Source organism: Monomorium pharaonis, chromosome 6, assembly GCF_013373865.1.
Source record: "Monomorium pharaonis isolate MP-MQ-018 chromosome 6, ASM1337386v2, whole genome shotgun sequence".
Classification (NCBI taxonomy): domain Eukaryota; kingdom Metazoa; phylum Arthropoda; class Insecta; order Hymenoptera; family Formicidae; genus Monomorium; species Monomorium pharaonis.
In genome coordinates this window covers 27,511,363-27,531,404 of record NC_050472.1, presented here as the reverse complement: position 1 = coordinate 27,531,404, position 20,042 = coordinate 27,511,363, and the positions used below count along the sequence as shown (strand labels likewise).

General features: G+C 34.6%; 3 protein-coding genes across 12 annotated transcripts; 2 read left to right on the top strand and 1 right to left on the bottom strand.

Annotated features, from left to right (window-relative positions):
• The first annotated feature begins 2,343 nt into the window (after positions 1-2,343).
• On the top strand, positions 2,344-16,649 carry LOC105841004 (probable cation-transporting ATPase 13A3). Of its 2 annotated transcripts, none has more exons than XM_028189329.2 (18): positions 2,344-2,613; positions 9,890-9,997; positions 10,367-10,434; positions 10,538-10,705; positions 11,275-11,342; positions 11,435-11,701; positions 11,838-12,042; positions 12,112-12,310; positions 12,433-12,544; positions 12,697-12,886; positions 13,044-13,244; positions 13,378-13,563; positions 13,669-14,046; positions 14,144-14,285; positions 14,372-14,520; positions 14,603-14,834; positions 14,950-15,031; positions 15,115-16,147. In XM_028189329.2, exons 2-18 carry the CDS (start codon positions 9,982-9,984, stop codon positions 16,145-16,147), a joined length of 3,696 nt encoding a protein of 1,231 aa, XP_028045130.2. In that variant the 5' UTR covers positions 2,344-2,613; positions 9,890-9,981. The 2 variants fall into 2 exon arrangements, with proteins under 2 accessions (XP_028045130.2, XP_012543592.2); XM_012688138.3 differs by lacking the exon at positions 2,344-2,613 and adding an exon at positions 6,575-7,831 and having other exon boundaries at positions 15,115-16,649.
• Positions 2,775-5,310, top strand: LOC105827943. Its single transcript, XM_028189335.2, has one exon. It carries the CDS (start codon positions 3,118-3,120, stop codon positions 4,564-4,566), a length of 1,449 nt encoding a protein of 482 aa, XP_028045136.1. The 5' UTR covers positions 2,775-3,117; the 3' UTR covers positions 4,567-5,310.
• On the bottom strand, positions 16,421-19,977 carry LOC105841080 (testis-expressed protein 10 homolog). 9 transcript variants are annotated; one of them, XM_036288495.1, is made up of 7 exons: positions 19,944-19,975; positions 19,758-19,871; positions 19,187-19,671; positions 17,887-19,051; positions 17,553-17,784; positions 17,231-17,385; positions 16,421-17,152 (listed from the first exon to the last, which is right to left on the bottom strand). In XM_036288495.1, the coding sequence occupies exons 3-7, from the start codon at positions 19,388-19,390 to the stop codon at positions 17,034-17,036; spliced, it is 1,875 nt and encodes a 624-aa protein (XP_036144388.1). In that variant the 5' UTR covers positions 19,391-19,671; positions 19,758-19,871; positions 19,944-19,975; the 3' UTR covers positions 16,421-17,033. The 9 variants fall into 9 exon arrangements, with proteins under 9 accessions (XP_036144388.1, XP_036144387.1, XP_036144391.1 ...); XM_036288494.1 differs by having other exon boundaries at positions 19,754-19,871; positions 19,944-19,974; XM_036288498.1 differs by having other exon boundaries at positions 19,187-19,641; positions 19,754-19,871; positions 19,944-19,974.
• Positions 19,978-20,042: the final 65 nt, after the last annotated feature.

The window sequence follows — 20,042 nt, the reverse complement described above, 5'->3', positions numbered from 1 at the left end:
AGAATAAGGAGACTTAGGACGGGATTCATAGACCGATCTTAAGCTCAAGCATTGTCTTAAGTCTAGCTTCGAGCCGACTTGAGACTTACTTAACCAATGAAATAACAGCATTGACGTCTCAAGATCGTGCTTAAGCTGGAACTTGAATAAGATTCGACTATGAATTCCGGCCTTATCTACATAGATTGAAAGTATAGTCACGAAAAATGTTCCGTATGTGGCCAGGTTTGCCAAATGGAAAAATCTGGACCATTTTGTCGCTATCTTGAAATTTGTATATATACATAAGTATTACATTTAGTTGAGGTAGTAATGAGTAAGTGTGTGTATGAAACATTACATACACACATTTACTTATTACTAACTCAACTAAGGCTGCGGTCCACTTGACGCTACAAATGCTTTGAAGCGTTTAATTGACCAATCGAAACAAAGATTTTTACAAATTGACCAATCAAAGAATGCTTCGAAACGTTTGTAGCGTCAAGTGGACCGTAGCCTAAATGTAATACTTATGTATATATACAAATTTCAAGATAGCGACAAAATGGTCCAGGTTTTTCTATTTGGCAAACCTGGCCACATACGGAACATTTTTCGTAACTTTGAGCTGCTTTGAGTATATATATATATATACATGGAGGAGGAATGCCAGCACTGAAAGTGTGTCCAAGATCTGTGTGAGAGAGAAAGGTATATCATGATACTTGCTCTCTCTGCGCATGCGTCAAACGCTATATGTACAATGGCTGGGGCTGCGTTCCGTTTCAATGCATGATGCACATAATGCATTGTTCATCCTTGTTTAACGTTTGACAAACAACAAAGATGAACGATGCATCATGCGTATCATGCGTGAAACGGAACGCACCTTAGCATTGCATGTTTCACACACATATACAATTCGTAATTAAGTACAAAAGTGCACAAGAAGTGTTGAAACTGCGGTACAGATAATGATATTGACGCATGCGCAGAGAGAGCAAATATCATGATATATTTTTCTCTCTCGTACAGGGGCCCGATTCTTGAAGTCATTCGCAAGAGAAACGTATACGCAAATACTCGCTCTAACAGAAAGTTGTAAGTTTATTGGTTAAAAGCCATACGATATCCAATAAATTTCTAACTTTTCTGTAAGAACAGAATTTGCGAATACGTTTCTCTTGCGAATGAATTCAAGAATCGAGCCCCTGATTTTGGACACACTTTCGGTCTACGTGAAACCATAGCAATTCCTCCTCTATGGCCAGTATTCATAGTCGGATCTTATATTTAAGATCATCTTAAGTACTGTCTTAAGATGCCATCAGCCAATCACAGAGCTGTATTAGCATCTTAAGATATTGCTTGAGACGATCTTGAAATAAAATTCGACTATGAATACCAGCCTATGTATACTCAAAGTTTTGTAACCAACTTTTTCGCTTTAGAGCCACCGCACAAACTCTTCCATAACGCGTTATGTTACGTTAAGTACTCCATACGAACTTAAGTTGTACTTAAAATTTAACTTAAATCAACGCACAAAGAAATCCTTAACGTAAGAACTTAAGAACTTACGTTAAAAGTTTCTTTGTGCGTTGATGTAAGTTTAATTTTAAGTACGAACTTAGGTTTATGGAGCACTTAACGTAACGTAACGTGTTACGAAAAAGCTTGTGCGGTGGCTCTTACACTATAGGACCGGAATTCATAGTCGAATCTTATTCAAGTTCCAGCTTAAGCACGATCTTGAGACGTCAATGCTGTTATTTCATTGGTTAAGTAAGTCTCAAGTCGGCTCGAAGCTAGACTTAAGACAATGCTTGAGCTTAAGATCGGTCTATGAATCCCGTCCTAGAAGATACGTCTCCTTAGGGTGCGTTCGGGGAGACGCTATTAGCGCTACTAGCATCAGTCTATCTTCATTTATACTCATTAACAGTAAAACAAGGATAGACTGATGCTGATAGCGCTAATAGCGTCTCCTCGAACACACTCATTGTCGATAAATTTCGGCTAACTTTCACGAATTAAATAAAATGTATTTGGATCACTCACAAGCCTTTTTAATCAAACTTCATAACTCTACGTACATACAAACTTCAAACAATTCCAATAATAACTTTGTTCAATTAATATATTTCGGCTAATTAAGTGTCGGGTGAAAAAATAATTAATTAATTATAAATAAACGAATGACTCATAAACCTTTTTAGTTGCATTTCAAACCTCTTCATACGAAATACAAACGATTACATATAGCAATAATTTAAAAAAACGTTCACTTCCGGTCAAGTGTACGCGAATCATTTTCACAGCGTCAGAAGACATCACGTGACTAAAAATGACGAATGGGTATCTTTATTTTTAGTCACGTGATGTCTTTTAACGCTGAAAATGAGCGTCAAGCGTGCGTGAAAAGGCATCTTTACGCAATTACCTATGGCTCCCGCACTCTATTCCATTCTATCTTCTCTCTGGTCGAAAACGCTACTAAATATATCATAATAATATATTGATAAGTTTGTAAATTTAAACCGGTTTACTAAACAGGAGACAGTAAATTATTTGCAAATTAACACAATTTTCTACTATATTATGTTCGAGAGTAACGATTGGAATTTTGAAGTGAGTTTAATCTTTTAGTTGTACTATTAGATATTAGAATTTATCTGATTAATCTGTTTATTGTGTTTTCTTACATTGTAATTTTTTTCAAACAACGCACGGGCAGACGACCCGACGGTAGAGTATCTTTCAATGTTATTTGTAAAACGATACGACTGACACATACTTGTTTGTCATCTACTATTCCAGAATGTTTTTGACGATGTTGAGGAAACGAGGACAAGTTTTCATTCTCTATGTCAAAATGAAGAAAACACGTCGGCTGTCAAACGGCGTAAAGTGATCTGTTGTGGCGAAAGAAGCGAGACTTTATCGTCTGTGTCGACAGACAGTACTTTTCCTCAGACATTACAATCGGATACCATAGCCAATATCAAGGCTAACTATTCACTTTCTTCCAAGAATAAGAACAATGTATCACGAGAGGCTCTATTGTTGGGAATTTTTCAGGAAACTACTCTAAAGACGTCTGACTTTGAGGAAGTAGAGGAAGATTTGTCAGGGATGAAAAGAAAGACTCAATGTTTCCAATCTCAAGTTGATACGATGTCAAATGCATTTCGAAATAAAGAGTCCAGGGAAAAGACTTGCAAGTTTATGACCAAAGTAAGACTCGCAAAAGAGGTAAAATTGATTAGAATGTTTCCTGGGCCAGCTGGTTTGATACCAGACCAAGCGAAAAATAGTAATACATCTGCTGTTCCGTCTTATCCAAGCAGCATTAACGAATTGGAAGATAAAACCACAGCTACCAAGATGAATCGGCACATAAAGATCAAATCCCAAGATGAGAAAAACTTGTTTGGAGAGAAAGCTTGGAAACTTTTATTCAATGACTTGCCAAATAATTTTTTACAGGATTATAAGATATCTACCATTAAAAATAAAGCAAATGCTAGTCGTTGCGATAGTACGAGAGTAAGATTTATAGCGGGTGTGTTGGATTATGTAGATCATAGTCACGACGATCCCTTTGTTGTACTAAAGGATTCGACGGATAGTATAGAAGGCATCATTCATCGTGACATTCCATTAACTTATCCTGGAATATTAGAGCCAAATGTGGTTATTCTTTTACACGATGTAGGACTACTAAAAACTACAACGTATGTAGTAACAAATAAATATCATATTCTAGTGTCTTTAGTAAACTTATTAGCTATATATACGGATAAAGGTCGGATTGTAAGTACATCTCTTATGGAAAGTATGTTATCTAATACTTGGAACACCGAATTAAATAAAATTGACAATTTCACGCCGGAATCAGTCTCGGAACAATCATCTTACGTCTCTGGACTGCAAAAAATGGATAAAGGTCGTAATGCACCTTCGCAAATTAGTACCTCCATTGATCGTTCACCGTCCACCAAGGATCACAAATCTGAATTGGCGAAAAATCCATTGTTACCAAATTGTTCGACAAAAGATGAGAAGTATGGAAGTTGCGAGAAGATTTTTAAAAACAATGACAAAAATGGCAAGGATGAGATGTGTGGGCGTTCCAACTTTTTCAGTTATTCGATGGATACGGACGACGTGGATATGGACGGTTTTTTTACTACCGACTATGATTTTACAACTTTGGATGAGCAAAATTGTTCGTCATCCAAAAGTATTTCGCAAACCAACGAAGTTGAGTGGCGCGACTCGCAAGTGCAAAATACGAGGCACTTTGAAAATACAAAAAAAGAATCAATAAGAAATGTTGAAGAGCAGATAAAGAAGCAACACTTACGTGAAAATAATTTCTCGTTTTACAATGATACAGCATACAGAGACTTGAATTTAAATAAAGTGAAAACCACACTGATAGAACATAATGCAGGAAATTCAAAAGCTCTGATAAGTTATTTTACTAATGATAAATGTGACGAGTACGACTCGGACGATGAAATTTTGTCACAATTGAACGTAGACAACATTTTTGACAAACTGAAGAATGATTGTTAAGAAGAAAGCTGATGACAGAGAATGAGATATAAGTCATGTACACAAAGGTCTTTCATCACTTACTATTTTTCTTTTATTATCCTACAAGTTCATGATAAACTTGTTCCTTTCGTGTTCTTTGCCATCTGCTTTATAATTACACCAACGCGAGTCAAACTGAATTTAGATCGCAATATTAATTAGTAGTGTATTTTATCAAAAATACAATTTGATGTTACTATACGTTATAAGTTAAAAGATAAAATAAGATTCGTATTGTTCATGCGCGCGCGTGTGTATATATATATATATATATATATATATATATATATATATATATATATATGTATATGTACGTATGTGTATGTATATTTGCATTTCTCAGAGTTAAGTCTGTAGATAAAGCTATTCACAAGATAGTATTTGTGAGCTTATCTCTTAATTGGCTTTATAAAATATTATCCATTTTAAGTCAGGCGTGTTGTAAAGTTATTACAGCTTGTTCGATAACGAAGTAGAGCTTGTACGATTCGACAGCGTCAGGAAAAAATGTCAATTACGTGTTATAACTTTATAATGTTGTACATATCAGAGTGTTACGATGTCATGAGATATAATATACATAAGACATACATATGTATATTCAAATCTTTGTCGAAAATGTGATAAAACATGTAGCAGTGTGCACACTATGTCTGTTGAATTCAGAGACAGATTGTAAATTGATTAAATATTTCTAACTATATAATATAATATATATACTTAGATGAAAAATAATTTTTTTCCCCATTTCAAGATTTGAATCTATTTAGCTGTCTGTCACGCAAGAGAGCGAGCGTCAATATATATACACGCACATATAGTCGTTTTATAACTCGGATAAATTATGATTCATAATGCATAATTCACAGGATTCGCGAACGGTATATCTCAAGGCCGATCTAATAGATACGTGGATGCATATTGACACATATCAATGCTGAACTCGAACTCTTCTTTTTCCAAGTTGCATTTTTTGTACCGTGATATTGTTATAAATTAAATTTGCTGATAAATTAAAGAAAGAAAAGAAATAACCATGTGACAGATAATAAACCTAATTTATATAATTAGAGCGCGCGAATTAAGTTGGTCGTAATTCGAGATTTATCGATGCTTAGGCAGTATATCCATTAATTAATATGATATATTTGTTGTTTGTCAAAAGAGACAGAAGTATTAAACCAGGCAACAAAGCATCGGAGGCTCCGCATAGTGAGTGAGGGGATTATAAGTACCTTGTCAACGGCAAATGATGGGATAAGAGACCGCGCGGCACGAGATTAAGGCCGTGCAAAACAATAACTTTACGTATACCAGGATTAATCTCATAATTCCGCGTATATTATTCATTTCCATTTTTCTTTTCTTTTTGTAATACGCATACACGAATGTCAAAGTTTTCGTCGGAATCATGTCTTTTTTTCGAATACTCGATAAGTGGCAATATTTATCGGATCTTGATCCTTTTCATTCCGGACACCCGGTAGAAAGCACTGAATTTTAATATTTTTGTGATCAATCAAAAAGTGTTTACATACAACATACACGACTACATCGATTGTGTTCTGATATACATTATCAGTATTGAAAAAATCTATATAGTATACGTAAGGTGAACTATAGTTTGATAAATTATGGTAAAAAAAGATACATGCAACTTGAAAAAGGACGAGTTCGATATTAATGTGTGTCAATGTGTGCACGTATCCGTTGCATCAGCCTTGAGATATACCATTGAATTCTACGAATTTTCAGTACTAACAATGCATTTCGAAACGCAGCTTAGTATATAGATAGTGTATAGATATATATAGTATGCATGTCTTATTGTTAATGGAAAGAATAAAACATACGATAACTAGCGACTCGTCCATTAACAATTACATTGTTACGTGTATTTACGTAACGAGGTGTGTGTGTGTGTGTGTGTGTGTGTGTGTGTGTGTGTGTGTGTGTGTGTGTGTGTGTGTGTGTGTGTGTGTGTGTGTGTGTGTGTGTGTGTGTGTGTGTGTGTGTGTGAAATATACATATGATATCTAGATAGATGATACAAAGGCATTACTCGGTAATAATAAAATCATTACTATCAATGTAAAGTTTTAAAAAATATATTTAATGCTATGTCATATATAACATCAATCAAACTTTGATTCGAAGATAATATATTTTTAAAACATCTCAATTAATGATGTTTCGTAAAAAACGTATATCAAATAATTTTTTAAAAGGTTTTTACAATATTATTTTAAAAATATGTACGTATAGAATTAACATTTTTAAACATTACTTTAATGTTTCTTGCTCACTAGGTATATATCGTTTATTTCACATCTAATTTTCAAATGTCTTCGTTTTCTTGTCGTTATGTGTTTCAACAAAGTAATCGCAAAGAGAATACAATATGTATAATTGACGCGGAAAATCTTTGTCAATTGTGCCTTCAATCCTGTATAAAGACAAATATTCGATAATAATAAAACAAAAATATTCGGTAATTTAAAGGCGACGAACACTGCACTGATATTATGATATCCTCCGTTATCTTTTCGAGTCATAGGTCCTATTATACGAAATCGTTCTTGGAAGAAAAAGTTCCATTGCAACATATTGCGAAAATTCGTCGAAAGCGGCGAAGTAAGAAGAAGGGGTGGTTGCGCGACTCGCGTCGTCTCGCGCACCTTGTTCGCGAAACCGGTCGGTGATCAGGGGCTGAGCGGGGACAAAAGCATATCTCTCACCGTTCCGGCGATAAACGTTAAAATGCGACAGTTGAGTTCGGTATGTTCCGTATGAAACACAATTAAGCGGTACGCGAGAAAAAAAACACAAGAAATATTAATCATCTAACGATTTAGTGACTTTAGTTACCGATGCGCACGCGTCCTAGTTCATTTGCTGACCTTGTATGCCACGAATGATAACGAGGCGTTCTCTCTCGTAGCTTCCGCTTTGCGGTTCCGTCGTTAATCGTTCGGATTTCAAGCAATTTCGACAATAGACGAATCGTTCCATCTCGTCCCGCGCGCACTCGACCGACAGCGAATGTTCCACGCATTCCAATTCCTTGACAGCTCGCGAACGAATATCGCGGAATTTTCGAAAGTTAGACGAACACGTGAGACGGGTGTGCGTGCGCGCTTGCGTATCTCGCTACGCGCGCGAAATCGCCCGCTCTTGCCGCCATCGAAAAGGCGAAAGCAAAGTTGAAGAAACTCGACGAATACTTGAATAGTATCGCATACACGTACGTATTCAGCTTCTATATATTATAATTATCATCATTATTATTATTATTGCCGTCATCGTTACACTAATACCATTAACACTACAGGCATTTTCAACAAGAAACACTTCTTCACTTTTCTAGAACATATTTTTAATTTTGAAGCAACCGTTTGATATTGACATTTTGATGTCCATCGTAATATTAATCAAACCAATAATATTTAAAAAAGTATAATTAAGTTGTTTTGCGTTAGATGATCCGTCGTTTATTAATCTTGTTACACACACGGGAACATAATGTAGCGCATGCGATGCATCATAACTCTTGCATTAATATTTAAATATCATTTATTTAAATGATCAATTTCTTGTTGCAATAATAATAGTAATAAATAATAATAATAAATAACAGAATTGGAAATCTTGTTACTTATGACAAAGTTAGAATTACGTTTCTTTAGTAAACACAACTTTATTCTTTTGTTTCTATAACTGTAATTTAGTTATAGAAACAGGTCTTTTGATAATTAAAATAACTAATTTGGTAATTACTTTTATATATTTATTTTACATATTTTAAATTTATTTGTTGACATATCACCTGCAGAATAAATTGATAAATTATGTTTGAGAGTAGCTATCATATAAATATTTAATATAACCAATTTCTTAAGTAATGACCAATCTGACAGATGTTATTATTAAAAATTAAAATGACAACTCAAAAAAATTGACGAGTCACTTTTCAATTACTTTTCTTTTAAATTTTTGTAATGTTTGTGCATTGCTATTTTAAATACAAAACGTTTACATTTTAAATATGTTACTAAACAAACACACACACACACACACACATATACATACATACCGACATTTTTTTTAATTGCAGTTTTACGATGTTTCAGAACATTCTGAACACATTGGCAAGAACTAAAAAAAATTTTTTTATACGAAAACAAAGCTTCCTCTATGTATTATATTATGACACATGAGTGATTACCATGATTACATTAACTTGAATATCATTAAACTGTTTTAACTGAATAACAGTCACGCGATGCATGAATACTTAGATTTACACAAAGCACGCGCTCTAAATATGATTCAATATGCGTACAATTCCGGCATTTATGACTTTGTGTACATATTCGAATATGTCAATGTAATGTCGGATATATCTACATTCACAAGGACACTCAACGACATGCGATTCACTGATTCTTTTTATTTGTCACGAAAGTAGTCGAATTAATTATGCGTACGATCCATTATGCGAATAAAACGGATATGCTTCTCGTTACAGAAAAGTGCTATACGTTACGTGTTAATTATATGTAAACACATTAGAAAATATTAATGCATTTTTGACTATACCGATATTTGTAACTATTGCATACGCTTACTTAATTAATAGATTCTTTCTTTTATCTGTAAACTTTTTGACCCATGTGGGAAATTGAATTTTTCTTCTAACTTGATTAAAACTTTGATCTAATGGTAATTTTATGACATCGATTAATTATTACTTGAAATTGTTGAAAAAAAACCATAAATAAAAAACAGGAGAAAAACTGGAATGTATTAATACCTTTACGTGCGTGCAATCCTACACATGCAAGTACACACTCACACGCGCGTGCGCGTATATCATATATCAATCTGCTTATTGTTAACATGTATAATTATATACAATCCGCAATGTAATTGGGGTTGATACAACACGATATTTCTATAAGCTGCAAAAATTAGTAAAACGCAATCACGTGGTTAACTTTGCAGAATAGATTATAAGTGATAAATAGACGTAACGTAGATCAAGGTCTGTTGTAAATGAAATGTGCCTACTTTCGTTGCTCATTCCGTTTTTAAATATCATATCTATAGAACGATGTTTATCTATAGATGGATGATAGCAGTTGTAATATAAGAGAGATATTTTAACTCATATAATATAATAGATAATATTACCAGAACTTTTCTACTACGCATCATCGATGAAACATTTGCGCGTAGTTTAATGTGCATCAAAGCCGGAGCGCTAAATAATTTTTTAAATAAGCAACTTTGCATTTCGCAGGCGATACATCGTCGAGGGCAAAAAAAAATTGTGAGAGACTATTGGATCGTAAGAAGCTGTCAAAACTAATTTAATCGAACAAGGTCGAAGTTATGATTGATACTAATGGTAAGCATGAAAAACAACGCGAAATAGATATTCGTCGAATCATTTAGCTCGAATTTGAAAATTGTGCTTTGTGCATCATGTCTTCACAACATAATACTATGAAACACGTACGTATACGTGCATGGAAAATCAAATCGAGCTACTGCAAAGCGCAGTGTAATTTTCGTGCTTTTGTTAGAAATACATTTATAAATAAAGTAAATATATATATTATATATTTACATAATAAAAATAGAGAAATTAAAATAAAATACAAAATACACAAAATACACGTGGATTATTATTGGTATAAATTTATTAATCTAGGTAGTTGATATAATATATATACTTTAAGAATAATAATATAATTAACGTTATTTTTTTCCTCAGGGGTAAATGATTACAAAAAGTCGAATGTTTTATGGCAGAAAATTGATACTGATCGAAATGAACATCTGGTACATCGCGCTATTTCTTTTACATGCATTATAGAATTTTATGTTATCTCGTTGTCATTTGTAGAATTTTATTTATTACATTATTACTGATACGATGTTTTAGCATATTTATGGATTCGAGAAAAGTTCGCTGAGGACCACTCTGACATATGTATTATATATATTATCTCTTGGATTGGTACGACTATTGTTTCATTGGTATCCTCGGCTACATCTGTATGCGACTCATAAAAAGTGTGCTTTAAGTTGTGCAACAAAAATACTCGCAATAGTAAGTCAATAAAAAGCTATTATTAATATTTTTTCTTTTATTAGATTATTATATACGTTAACGGCTCTATAAATTACGTTAGTTTACAAAAAAATATTTTTTAAAAGTATTTCAAGTGAAATAAAGTGTTTAAAATAGAATTTTGGATGTTGAAAAAACGATATCGCAAATCAATTTTCACCAGCATACATCAAGTTTTTAAAATAAATAAAGTTGAATGATTTTTGTTATATTTGAAATTTTTTCGGAAAAACTACGTTATTTTAATCTTTCGATAAAATAAGTTACGAATGTATTATTCATTCCCTACAATTAAAATAATCAAATATCAGCAAAAAACACATTAAGTTATAATTATTTTGAAAATCTTTATACGTATGCTGGTGAAAATTGGTTTATGGTATCATTTTCAATATCAAAAAAATCTACTTGTATAAAAAGACATCTTGTCTGGTTTAAAATAATTTTTATTGTAATCTGGTGTTATCATCATTATAACTATTGTGTATAATTAATTACCTTAAGTAGAATATTTTTGGAAATAATTACATATACAACAATAAATGTAGGATAATTATCAAGGATACAAGTCGTATTTTGTACAAGATGTTCGAGAAATTTCTACTAAAAATATAAGGTAAGTTTAACGCGTTATAATAAAAGATTATAATATGAGATGCCAAAATGGCGAATTTGATACTAGTCTCTAGTATTATTGTGCACTTTCAGTGTAAACAGCTTGTCGATCACTTTGGGTGCCGTTGAACAAGATCTCTTAGAGAAAATCAAGGACAAAAAATTAAAAATTAATTTAGAAAATGGTACGCGTTGTGAGATTCACGAATACAAGGCTTTTTGGTTTAAAAAGAAATGTTATATCTGGGACGCTACAAAAAATATTTTCTCGAGGCTCGTAGGACTTGACAATGGTACAATGTGTTCCAATCTGCATCTCTCGCGCAGCAATGGCTTGTCCAAGGAAGAGCAATTACTTAGGTGACGTTTCTAAAGATGTATTTACATGGACAGACAGCTCTAATGCTAAAGAATTGATTCTTATACAAGTTAGTACGAGTTGCTAGTAAATTTCCCTCCTTTTTTTTAACGAAGAAACGTTTTGTCTTCGTTACAGGCGTATCGTCTACGGAAATAACGACATTGTTGTTCCACTTCAGAGTATCGGCATATTACTACTGCTAGAAGTTTTAAACCCATTTTACATTTTTCAAGTGTTTACCTTGTGCGTATGGTTTGCGGAGGGCTATCTATATTATACTATCGCTATAGTGTTAATGTCACTGTTTGGCATAACGAGCTCTATAGTACAAACGCGTAAGGTATGCAAGAGTAAAGGATAATTTGTATAACTCTCGTAATTTAAAATTGTCACCATCGATTAATTTTAGAACCAAGTAAACCTGCGTAGTACCGTCGCATCGTCAGAAAATGTACGTGTACTTCGCGACAGTGGTATTTTCGAGAATATCTCCAGTAAGGAATTGGTACCCGGTGATCTTATAGAATTACCAAAATATCAAACGACTCTCGTGTGCGACGCGGTTTTATTAACTGGACAGTGTATATTAAACGAATCCATGTTAACGGGTAACTATCCTTTAAACATACACCTTTTAAATATACGAGCGTTTCATCTCGATATCTTTGTATTTATACCCTAAACATATACATTTACTTTTATACAAATTTGCATGCTTTATTAATTTCAGGCGAGTCTGTACCTGTAATGAAAACGTCATTACCATTACGCCATACATTGTACGATGCTAAAGAGTATACGTATCACACGTTGTACAGTGGTACTACTATAATACAAACCAAGTACGCGAAAAGAAAACACGGCACTTTTACTTTTACTTTCGATAATGCATAGATACGATATAATAATCTGTCGATATAATATACTTGAATATATGTAAGAGTATAAATAATTGACGAGTGAGTGGATTGAATTGATTAGAATTGATTCGCAGATATCACGGCGACCAACCGGTTCTCGCGAGGGTAATCAGAACTGGTTTTCTAACCAGCAGAGGTGCTCTGATCGCTGCCATATTATATCCACCTCCAGCGGATTTCAAATTTGATAAAGATTCATATAAATTTATTGGCATTTTGGCATTTATCGCAACTTGTGGCTTTATATACACCGTAATAACCAAGGTAACCGTAAACCAAGATGTTCAAATAGATCATACTTACGCATAATCATTTAATTATATCGCATCACCTCTATCTGTTTGATTAATTTCGTTTTTGTAAAGAGATAAAAGAGAGATATCACATACTGTTGTAATAACAATAATAACAAATAATGTAGGTCTCGAGAGGAAGTGTAGCTGGCGATATAGTGATAAAAGCACTAGATATCATTACGATAGTCATACCGCCGGCATTACCAGCCGCGATGACCGTAGGAAAACTATATGCCCAAGCGAGATTGAAACGTGAACAAATCTACTGTATTAATAACAGGATCATAAATGTTTCCGGCAGCATAAATTGCGTATGTTTCGATAAGGTGAGAGAGATGAAAAGATTAAACGGGAGAGACCTAGTTCGCCGCAACCATGTAATAATCACGATGCAATTCGAACAATTAGATATTACAACGTTAATTTCGATTTTTTTCCATTTTGACACCATATCCGCAGACGGGAACATTGACAGAGGATGGATTGGACATGTGGGGCGTTGTAGCATGTACAAACGGCATACTTGCCAAGGCTGAGACAGACGTATCCAAGGTCAAAGATCATCCTCTTTTCGAAGGAATGTTAGTTTGTCACAGTTTGACACTTATCGATGGAGAACTTTGCGGAGATCCCTTGGACGCAAAGGTGAATCATACTCTCTCTCTCTTTTATCATTGTGCTTTATTATCTCGAAATGTATAAAGAATCTGGACAACGCATTACATTTTTAGTAATCTTTACACGTTACAGATGTTCGAAAGTACCAAATGGGTACTGAAAGATTTAGAATGCGCGCACGTAGATAAATATAATTCGATGTCATCAATCGTCGTAAGATCACCGGAGAACACAAGCTTAACGAACAATCTGAACGAAATTACGGAGATTGGTATAATACAGCAATATCAATTCTCGAGTTCTTTACAACGAATGTCCGTTATCGTACAAGCATCAGGATCGAATAAGTTCAGAGCTTATACAAAAGGCTCTCCCGAGATGATAATCAATCTAAGCAAGACGGAAACAGTACCGAAGGACATTTCGTTCATCTTGGAGCGATTCACCAAACAGGGATTTCGTGTGATAGCTTTGGGCCGCAGAGCGACAATTTTCAAAAGTAGTGCAGAGGTAACACATTCGTGCAATTATCTCCTTAAAAAAATCATACATAATTGAAAAACATCTCAACGTCATATCTCATCCCAAAGAGTGCGTATGTTTACAGATATCGAAACTATCTCGAGAAATGGTTGAACAAGATTTGGAATTCTTAGGACTAGTCATTCTGGAGAATCGATTGAAGCAACCGACGGCACCAGTGATTACGGAACTGAGGGAAGCTAACATACGCGTGGTGATGATTACAGGTGAAATGAATTTGACAAAACGATATCAAATGCCCGTGCACAAATCTCCGTATTCACACGTGATTGATTCGACCTTTGATTTTCAGGAGATAATATTCAGACTGCGGTGAGCGTCGCTAGAGAATGCGGAATACTTTCGATTGAAGAACACATCGTGGATGTGACTACAGCCACCAATGAAGGAAAAGATCGTCCAGAGATTATTTTCAACGTTCAATCTCAATCTCCAAGATTGGTAAACTTTTCGATTGGGACTTGATTTTTAACAGAACAGCTCGGTAAATGATTAACGAATTTTTTACAATTTCCTCTTGTAGAGCTCGCAAGATCAAAATCACTCGGTGTCATCGACGATCAAAGATATAGAACGTGGTATAGCCAGTGATAATTATAGATTTGCCTTAACGGGTCAAACGTGGCAAGCGATGCGAGAATATTATCCCGATCTCGTAGACCGTGTTTGCGTACGGAGCGCGGTATTTGCCAGAATGAATAGCGATCAGAAGCAACAATTGGTCGTGGAGCTAATGCGACTCGGTTATTATGTAGGTACGTCAAAGGTATCTTAGGAGCGAGCAAAAAGAGCGAAAAAATACAGATAATAAATATAGCGTTTCAAGCGCGATAACGTGAAAATGTTATTGTGTTTCAAAACGATGCTTAGCCATGTGTGGAGACGGCGCTAATGATTGCGGAGCATTAAGAGCCGCACACGTCGGTATATCTCTCTCCAAAGCAGAATCCAGGTGAGAAACGGCACATGTATCGCATGTAAATGTAAATGAGATATTATTTTCCTTATCAATTGACAATTTTCACTATTTTGCAGCGTGGCCAGTCCCTTCACATCAAGAGTACCCGATGTAAGTTGCGTTCCGAAAATAATACGGGAAGGACGCGCCGCTTTAGTCACGTCATTTGGAATTTTTAAATTTATGATCGCGTATTCCCTTACCGAATTTTTGTCCGTCATAATATTGTACTCCATAGATTCGAACTTGACAGATCTACAATTTTTGTTTATCGATATCTGTTTAATCATTAACTTTGCCTTTTTCTTCGGCAAAACTCGCGCATATAAGTACAAGTTATCCAAAACAACACCGATGACGAGTCTGCTAAGCTTCACTCCTCTCTTATCTTTAACCGCACACATGTTGATAATGATCGTATTTCAAGCAACAGTGTATCACGCCGTTCGACAATTTTCATGGTTTATCCAATTCATTCCTACCAGCAACACCGGATATACATGTTATGAAAACTATTCGGTCTTTTGTGTTTCTATGTTTCAATACATAACGATGGCAATTGTATTTTCACGCGGAAAGCCCTACAGACGCGCGATCTACTCGAACGGCGCATTTATGTCTTCCATACTTTTATTAACGGCCATATGCGCATATATTACGGTTTATCCCGCAAATTGGGTAGTGAATGCGTTAGAGTTGATCGTACCACCCGTCTACAATTGGAGGCTCGTTATCCTAGCGCTCGCTCTAGCCAACTTTTTCATTTGCTTTTTTATCGAGAGCTTTATAATAGAGTACGTCATTGAAAACACCTTGAAGAGAAAATTATATAAACCGGAAAAATCTAAAAAACGATATCTAAAGATTGAATACGAATTAAAGAATTGCGAAAATTGGCCGAAATTTAAGAAACAACCAATATTATCTATTCTGCGAAAAGATGGCTCGCAAAATATTTCATACTGTAATAATCATTGTCGGAGCGATGCAATTTCGAACAATCAAACAACGAATGATTTTAGCAATTCTAGCAAGCTTTCGAATGGGCGAATCGATAAGAAAAATCAACAAGGATTTGAAAATTTTGGCTTTACCAATGACCAAGTATAGTGCTAAGAAGTGTATACATCTACTCACGAATTATTTCTTCAAATAGGTCAATCATAGTTAATTATCTCACTGTTCGGTGCTGAAAAGTAATATTTATAAGGCCAGTTTTTTGTCGCTGCACTGATGCAATAAGTTAGAATAAGACAAATATATTTTTTTCTCACTCTAACTTATTGCACCAGTGAAACAGTGCAGCGACAAAAAACAGGCCTATAATATAAGACCTGCATGTAAATAGGAGAAGAGGAAGAGAGAGTAAACACGTAGTATTTATGTATCTACAATAATTCCATTGGATATGTTAGGTTTACAACGTTTCAACGTAAAATCAAACGTTTTTATGATTTTTATGAAGAACACAGATAATAACACATACCTATATAGATCGAGGCACGGCACGTTTTGCTCTGCTATCACAACATTCATTTATCTCGGCAATATAAATTGTGCATTTCGTGACAACGTGCATAAGAAAATAACAATACACAACATGCAACTTTCAGCTATTGACTAAATTACTATAAATAACATCGTGACGTCAGACATACCTTATTTTTGAGGAGAGATGAGAAGAAAAGAGACTCGAATCAAAGACTTGGTCTTTGTCGTTAAGAAAAATAGTAGCAGTTTTCACAGCAAAATAATCCGATATACACCGGGTAATCTAACATTTTTCTTTTCATTTTCGCGGTCTCCTCGCGGCACGAGACAAATTATATACCAAGTTACAAGAACGCCACTATTATAAATTAGAGAAGAATGTAATATATACGTATGCATGCTATTCGTTATATATTGATGGACTTTTATAAAAAATCAAGGCCTGCGCTCGAAACAGAAAAACCGATCGAAGAATCGATTTAATACTGACCGATTCGAATTATATTTAATAGTAAATCTGCGAATCTAAAAAGTAAAATAGATTACAGATCATGAGCCTGGATTGTTTATCATCGTGTGAACCTATAATTTCGATTTTGTTAATATTCGCTGAAAAGAATAAAGCTTAAAATTAATACGAAAACTACAATAACGATACGATATACGATTCAAACTTTAATCAAATCATACAACTTTTCTTACCGATAATAGATTCTTGCTTAGCCATTAATTCTTTCTGGATCCATTCCTTAAAACGTGCAACTATTTGACCAATCATACGTATAACGACGTCATCTATGCTTGGTTCCAAGAGTAAACTCGGTAATATGGCAACAAAGTTTTTAAACGCACTCTCTCTGTCAAATAAAACAAGTATAATTTATATATATTTACTTGTCTATTCATTAATTATATTAATCATGTTTATGCCCCACACGTTATATGTATAGATCACAAAGGATATTCGAAAATGCATCCCCTACAGAAATTGTTTACTATTCCTATTTAAAATCTATGTCATTACCTCTGTAACTCATTTAAATCACTTTCCAACATAATATCACTAATAATCAGATAGAAATGCGATTGCGATTCTTTCTTAGATAAACGAGAAGATGCCTCAATAATCAATCTTAGAGTATGACTTAAATTAATACAGTTGGCATGCCAAACTGGACCGGCTTTCAAGAATAAAGTTCTTAAAAGGTTAGTTAGTTGCGGTAACACAGATGAGTCGCACCAATTTTCAATAGCATCTGTAAAAGAAAATCATAGAGAATTTACAGTTTTCTCATTGCTTTTACAGAATAAAAAAAGTTTGCGACGATTCGTAACGGTAATCAGACACAATATTTTACCATTTAAATATCTTATAATGGATGCACAGTGAGTCTTAGTAGATTTGGAAAATTGCTTGTTATGGCTAAACAGTGACGTAAACCATGCTTGAATTTGACAAAGTCCCAAATTCTGTTCTAAACATCCTTCTGTAAATTCCGTTTGAGAAAAATCTTTTTGACGCTTTCTGGATTCATTAATAAGTGGCTTTGGTTCATCGTACGGAAATCTTGATAGAAAATGTTTCATATAGGCATCGTGAAACGTATCTTTAAACCAGCGTTTCATACGTTTGACATCGTAATCGTCGTGATCCAACGTATCAATATACTCCGTCATGGATCGTATAATTACGACGATGCTTTTCAATAATGCGACTCCATCGCTCGGAAGTGTAATCTCAGTGTGACTGTCATCCTTTTCATTTTTCAGGCATACTTCAAGCCAAATATTGAACATTAGTGGCATCAATAAGTCTACATATTTTACGAATTCCTCTATCGGTAGAGTTTCCTTCGCGCGATTATCTATCGAGTTCACATCATTGTCGAAATTAATTTCGCAAACTCGAGTAGCACCGTTGCTATACACAGGAGTATACTTTTTAGCTCTCACAGTTGGAAGCACCATATTCGATCGCGTACTCGAACAAAGCTTTCTATAGTTTACAACTAAGATAAACACATTAGCCAAACGTTCCAGAACTTTAATTCTCCATTTTACATCAGTGCTTTTGGCATTTAATGACATTGTTAATCGCACTCCAGGTCCAACTTCATTATGTAACCTGCATATCATACTTAAAAAATTGGGTAGTATCTTATGGCTATCCCTTGCTACGACACTACCACAATTTTTTACAAGTACATCTAAGAAGAGTAAAGAATCTTCCTTCACACGTGGATCGATATGCGTCATGGCACAATTCAAGTAAGATGTTACAATTTCACTCAAGGGTGTCAATTGTTCATTCGAAATATGGCCAAGAATAAAATCGAGCACATAAAAACAATTCGTTCGCACATCTTTGTCTTTATCAAGAGATAACGCTACAATACCACGTAACAAAGAATTCAATCGTGAATGTAAAGATCTTGGAGGATGTTGCAACAAGATTTCTCTCAACTGTTTCAAAGCATCTTCTCTCACAGTCGAATTGTGATGCCGAAAACGCGTTAATAAATCCTGAAAGTACATAACTGTGAGTTGGATAATACAAGTTCCAAAAAGACATTAATTAATTGGGTTAAACAGACTGTCAAATAGGTTAAATAATTTAATTAACTACGGTAGAAAATAAGTGTAAATCGACTTACGTACATCGATACATAATTTGCGAGTGCTGACAATTTCTGTTTCATCTCGTCGCTTTAACTGTTCACGTATGAGTATCTTTTTTACTTTAAACAACGTGTTCGTAACATTCGAGCCTTTTGGTAAACGCTCAACAGATTTCTTTGCTTTTAATTTTACTTTTGCCTTTTCTGATTTTAGGCGTTTCAAATGTTTATGATTCTTACTCATGTCTTCGAAATGTGATATCCACCGTATTAATTACAAACAGTACCGTGTATAATAACATATGCTAAAATTATGATACACTCGTTGTTTATAAGGGGGATTTTTTAATTCTCTCTCGGGCAAGGAGTAAATGAGTAAGATGTCTTCTAGTTCTACCCCATAGAACTTATACTAATGGAAGCGGAATGCGGAATAGCGTATACCGTCCGTTTCCGTATGCCGAAACTGTGTCCAACGTCCAACATCTGACACATCTGTGAGACAAGGATAGGTAGAAGAAAGATCTTCCCATCCATTGTTATACATTTTGGTCACAAAATGGCTGGGGCCAACGAAGTATCAATTTCATCTTTTACTACTACTCACTCACTCTTCTCGTAGGCCGAAGGCAGATTCGAGAACAAGACGTAGGTGTTGCAGTCGTAGGGCCACCGCACAAACTCTTCCATAACGCGTTATGCTACGTTAAGTACTCCATACGAACCTAAGTTGTACTTAAAATTTAACTTAAATCAACGCACAAAGAAATCCTTAACGTAAGAACTTAAGAACTTACGTTAAAAGTTTCTTTGTGCGTTGATGTAAGTTTAATTTTAAGTACGAACTTTATGGAGTACTTAACGTAACGTAACGTGTTACGAAAAAGCTTGTGCGG

Coding starts and splice junctions, on each gene's coding strand:
- LOC105841080 (XM_036288491.1), bottom strand. CDS start 19,390: ATGAGTAAGAATCATAAACATTTGAAACGCCTAAAATCAGAAAAGGCA. Junction 17,785..17,886: donor CATTATAAGATATTTAAATG/GTAAAATATTGT, acceptor TTTCTTTTACAG/ATGCTATTGAAAATTGGTGC. Junction 17,153..17,230: donor TAAGCAAGAATCTATTATCG/GTAAGAAAAGTT, acceptor ATTAATTTTAAG/CTTTATTCTTTTCAGCGAAT.
- LOC105841004 (XM_012688138.3), top strand. Junction 12,043..12,111: donor CTATAGTACAAACGCGTAAG/GTATGCAAGAGT, acceptor GATTAATTTTAG/AACCAAGTAAACCTGCGTAG. Junction 14,521..14,602: donor AATCTCAATCTCCAAGATTG/GTAAACTTTTCG, acceptor TTCCTCTTGTAG/AGCTCGCAAGATCAAAATCA.
- LOC105827943 (XM_028189335.2), top strand. CDS start 3,118: ATGAAAAGAAAGACTCAATGTTTCCAATCTCAAGTTGATACGATGTCA.